Consider the following 5316-nt stretch of genomic DNA (forward strand, 5'->3'; position numbering starts at 1 on the left):
CACGCGCCGTGATGTCAGAGTCTGCATTTTGATAACACATTTTGCAACTTGCTAGTTCTGTTTTGAGATCAATTATGTAATTACACTGATAATCACAGTGACGGAATTTAACTGCCTTTAATTTGTTATTCAGGTGGAGTTGGAGGGACTGCGGATGGAGGAGCGAGGCTGTGTTCCTGCTCTGCTCAGACACAAGAAGAAGAGCTGCAGCCTGCAAATGAATCCTAATAATATGAAGAGCTGCTGGATACTTTCCTCTTCTTCTTCTTCTTCTTCTTCTTCTTCGTCTTTCACCATGTGCATCCTGTGGAGGCTCTCTGACCCCGGATAGCGCGGATTTATCTGCTTCTTTTCCATCACGTGATTTTTTTTAAGTAAGTGGACAAACATTGCTTATTTTTTTTAGCTGCTGGTTGAAATTTGGATATCGCTTTTAAATGTAGGCCGGTTAAACTGCTGCAGCAAGCGGTCCTGTTTGAGCCTTAACGTGTGGAGGTCTGAGCATGCAGCTCAAGAAAAATGTCTCCTGTTTTGTCAGTCGTCAGTTCAATTAAATCCAATGTCCATGGATAATTATTCTTGTTAGGCTGTGGGAGGCTGGCCGCACCCCCCATCCTCACTTAGATTCATGCTAATCAAAGGTGCCAGTGTTTAACAAAACTCTGACCATTAATTGATTGCGATAGAAGGTGCGTAAAGTCGCTTGAAAACCATTTCAGAGTGATAAGAAAATAGGCCTATGTGCATTCATGCATGGCTGTGTTGTAAAAGCAGGAGAGCTTGGGAGGGAAAAATCTATTCCGAAAAAGGAAATAAACAATTTTCCCACGATTATACTGTATATCACATTGTTATAGAATGATTCAAACTTCATACGAAGTAACCAAGTGCGTCGAAATATTAATAAAGACTGTTTTAGATCACTTTTATTTAATTACACGTTGATCTGTCACAGCTGAATGGCCACGCAGTTAATTAAAAAACATTGTTTTACTAGGCTATATATACCCTGCGGCTATATGATGTGGTTCTACGTTTTCAGCGCTTATAAAACATCATTAGGCCAATACCTGAACCAATAAACCTCCTCATTTGACATCAGACCAAACTGTTTTAATATCCCACTGTTGCCAGGTGTAACTGAGACCTCAAGCCACAGTAAGTGTTAAATACATGACTAATTACAGATCTACTTATGAAAATTGAACACTAGTGTTATGCTAATACACCTTCCTCCTGATAGAGCATTAGGAGCTTTAATCAAAAAGGCTTTAATCAAACTGGCCAGCAGACACAGCAGCTTTAACGAGGCTGGAAATATTATTTAACTTTATTAAATGACGTTTAGACGGATATAAGACAAACGGCAATTCGGAATACAATATGACAGACCTGATTTTACTGTATTATAGAGCGCTGCACTGATGTAAATGACAACATTTTTGGATGATGTTGAGACAAATAGGAATCAGAAACATATGTTATCACTTTACAATATAAAATATTATTATGGTTTCCAAAATATAATAATAACAACAACAATAATAATAATAATAATAATAATAACAACAATAATAATAATAATAATTATAATCATCATCATCATCATAATCATAATGGTGAATCTTGACATGTCAAGAGGAAATCTGAGGTTTTGTGGTGTTCCTTGACTTTATCAGGTTCTTCGGACCCAGCCCCAGCGTCGCCAATCGGCTTCCCTCTTGGAGAGGGTGGACCAATCAGCGACAGTCTTTGATGAATATTCATGAGTCCGAGATTCAAACCTTTGAGCGAGTTTGTCTTGGTCCACAGCATCATACCTAGGACTTTTCACAGGCACAAACTACATTTTCTTATGAATGGAAAGAGAAAAAATCAGTTCGGCTTAAATTGGGACCCATCCTTCACTGAGATCATAGAAGGAAAACAACAAAAGCAAGACAAGCGGAACCGCCAGAAGAGATGACAATGACTACAATTCCAGAAAGTCTTAATAGCCCTGCCTCAGGAAAAACCGTTTTCATGGAGTTTGGACCCCCGAGTCAACAAATGTCGCCTTCCTCCATGTCTCACGGACACTATCCCATGCACTGTTTACATTCTGCAGGTCATACCCAGCACGACAGCTACAGTCCTGGCTCATCGTTCCCCAGATCTTTGGGTTATCCATACGTAAATTCCGTCGGCAGCCATTCCACCAGTCCATATCTCAGCACAGTACAGACCTACCAAAACAGCTCGGCACTCACACAGACACGGTTAGAGGATACAGGTAAGTGTGCATCAGCATCTTAAATATCAACTTTCTGAGTAAACACGGCTGTCTACTTTATAAAAACCTCGCTGCATTGAAAAGAGGACCCAGCCGTTGGAATTAGGCTTGGTAATTATTTATTGCGTAACGCTATAAACAATGTATGCAATTAAGGATAATTATACCTAAAGTACAGCGCTTGGAGTATTCATTGCTGCGCAACACTGTTGGCTATAACTGCTTCCTCATTTTTCCTTCTTTGCTCTTTTCTGTCTCCCTCAGCACCAGAAACAGAGAAAAACACAGTGGTCGAAGGCGGAGAAGTTCGATTCAACGGCAAAGGCAAAAAGATTAGAAAACCAAGGACTATCTATTCGAGTTTACAGCTTCAAGCTTTGAACAGGAGATTTCAACAAACTCAGTATTTGGCGTTACCGGAGAGAGCTGAACTGGCAGCGTCGCTGGGTCTCACTCAGACACAGGCAAGTCCATGAAACAGACTCACGAATAGCTTCACTCTGCTGGAACATCCAGGAACACTTTTTCACAACATAGCTAGGCTATATGGTTCTTCTTCTTATTATTGCTAGGCTATTATTATTAATTATTATTAATTAATTGCTATATTTTTAGGGTACAAATTATACTATATACCTATATATATATACACACTATATTCTATACTATACACTATATATATGTGTGTGTATGTGTGTGTTTATATATACACACACACACACGCACACACACACACACACACACACACACACATATATATAGGCAAGAGCAGTGTATTAATAGCCAATATTATTTTTCTTGATCTTGACCTTATTTAATTAAATCTGCTGCGTGCGTAAAGTGTGCGTAAAACCTGCATATTTTTTTTTCAGAAGTGTCTTTTAGTCTGTTTTTTTAACTTCAGTTTCAATTTTTTATTTCCTTTGTCTTTCCAGGTGAAGATCTGGTTTCAGAATAAGCGATCTAAATTCAAGAAACTAATGAAGCAAGGCGGTGGCACAGTTGACACCAATGCTTTAGCCACTGGCCGTGGACTTTCGAGCGGCTCTCCCTCGGTGGCACCTGTTTGGAGCTCGCCGACCACCGTGAAGACTTCAGTGGGCACAACCGGATCTTACATTCCCAGCTACACCTCATGGTATCCAACCACACACCAAGAGTCTATGCAACAGTCACAGCTCATGTGAACAGAGACCTCAGCCCTCTACTCTGCTCATGGCTCGTGTGTCAGGATGGTGAAGGGGCTCACAGCCGTTCAGCGCGGCCCAGCACTGATAATGCACAACACCAACCCCGGAGTTTGCTGCCGCATGCCGCCAGCTGACACAGTGGCCTCCTCATACCGGATGACGGCAAGCAGCAAAGAAGAAGTAGGAAGAGGAGGAGGAGGGAGCTGGGAGACTGAAAAGGCACGCAATGTGCCCAAGGGCAACAAGTCCGTGACAGTCAGCGGAAATCGAAGACAAATGGATCATTTTTTGGCTGCTGTTTATCACTTTTGTGTCAGTTTCTATTTTTAAAAAATCATATTTGTGTGAGTTATTCTGTTGTTGAGCTGTAGGCTACATGTTTATAAGAAAACACGTGTTTGTTTACGCCAGATGTCGGGCCCAAGGTGATGAAGACCTAAAATCAATCTGCATTCATCAACAGTTAAAGGTTAATTAGGCCACAGGGGCGTTTCTCTGACCAAATAATAACAGTTTATAAATTCCACCAGTAACCATCCGGCCATTATGCTTACAGCACATTCAACCACAGAGCATATTGTGCAAAGCCTCAAATTGCTACTATGTTGTTTATATGTGTTTGTTATTTAAGTTAAATTATTCAGACTAGTTTTTCTGTTGAGGTCGGTCTGTGTTCATTTTGTAAGTGTGTTTGAAATAACAACACTGTGTTGTTAATGCTGCACTAATGCAAGCAAAGCTTTTCTATGCCGTGCCCCGATGTTATGTGAAAAATGTAAAAGGCCTGACGATTTGCTGCTTAAGAAAAAAAATCCTGAGGGTGAGCAGCTCATATGTCACTGTATTTTGTACATAATTTTCAGATTTGTTTTTGTGCTGTACTGGATACGCTGTGAAACAGGGTTTTAGGCTTTCTGTATTTGTCGAGATGTGGTTAGTCAACATAGAAAATATTTAGTTTTGTATTGATCTCTTTAATTTATTTATCTGTTTCTGAAGTTTATGTACATAATGTGCAAAGTTTCAAAAGCAGTAAAATAATGATTTAAATTATGTCAAGAAAGGTGTCTAATTCAAATCCCCCTCTCCACCCTCCTCTCATGTGAAAAGAAAAGGCTTCAGCATGGTGCAGGTTTAATGTGAGCTGACACAAAGCAGTATCATGTTGGTTATTGTAGCAGGCAGCATGTAAGTGCGTTTTTGTGAGCTGCAAAAGGCTCGTCGTTTAGATTTATGGTCGTTTAGCCTACATGGGTTTGTGCTGCTGCTGCTGCTCACTGGTTGCAGATGTTGTCAAACCTCTGGAGTGACTTAAGAATTAGAAATCTGGTGTTGCATCTAAAAAATAAAAAAAAACTAATTTATGCATCTACACGAAAATGTCTTTACACGTAGTTGAGCTACGGTTTAAGAGTAAAATGGAAAACAAACAAATAATGACATACGACGCTAAATATTTCAGAAATCACAGTGGATCCTATATAAGCTGCTTCGCTTATGTTATTGTGGTTTAACCGTGGCGGCGCGGGAGACCTGATTCATTCAACAACATCGCTTATTCCTTTTCAACTTTTCCTATAGATAATCTTCTCTCTACTTGTCTTTGACAATCCCTATTTTCTGTCATGAATGGGAAAGATCAATTGAGTGTGTTAAGTGAATAATTGCGCAAGAGGCAGGTGCTGCAAAAAGACTGGATGAGCAAGCGGGACACAGGGCGGATCAGATAGAGATCGGTGAAAGTGAAAAGTTCAAAGGCCTTCTTTGAACTTTTCACTTTATTCACACACTTTACTCATTTACTCTATTACGCAATTTTGCAGGGAGCATTTTAATTTGTTAAATCGTAAAATG

The 5316-nt window shown here is 39.9% G+C and overlaps 1 protein-coding gene across 1 annotated transcript; it reads left to right on the top strand.

Annotated features, from left to right (window-relative positions):
* The first annotated feature begins 1778 nt into the window (after positions 1-1778).
* Positions 1779-4486, top strand: dlx1 (distal-less homeobox 1). Its single transcript, XM_022740820.1, has 3 exons — positions 1779-2272; positions 2537-2736; positions 3208-4486. The coding sequence occupies exons 1-3, from the start codon at positions 1963-1965 to the stop codon at positions 3457-3459; spliced, it is 762 nt and encodes a 253-aa protein (XP_022596541.1). The 5' UTR covers positions 1779-1962; the 3' UTR covers positions 3460-4486.
* Positions 4487-5316: the final 830 nt, after the last annotated feature.

The sequence above is a fragment of the Seriola dumerili genome, unplaced genomic scaffold, assembly GCF_002260705.1.
Source record: "Seriola dumerili isolate Sdu_G_001 unplaced genomic scaffold, Sdu_1.0 BDQW01000052.1, whole genome shotgun sequence".
NCBI classification, from domain to species: domain Eukaryota; kingdom Metazoa; phylum Chordata; class Actinopteri; order Carangiformes; family Carangidae; genus Seriola; species Seriola dumerili.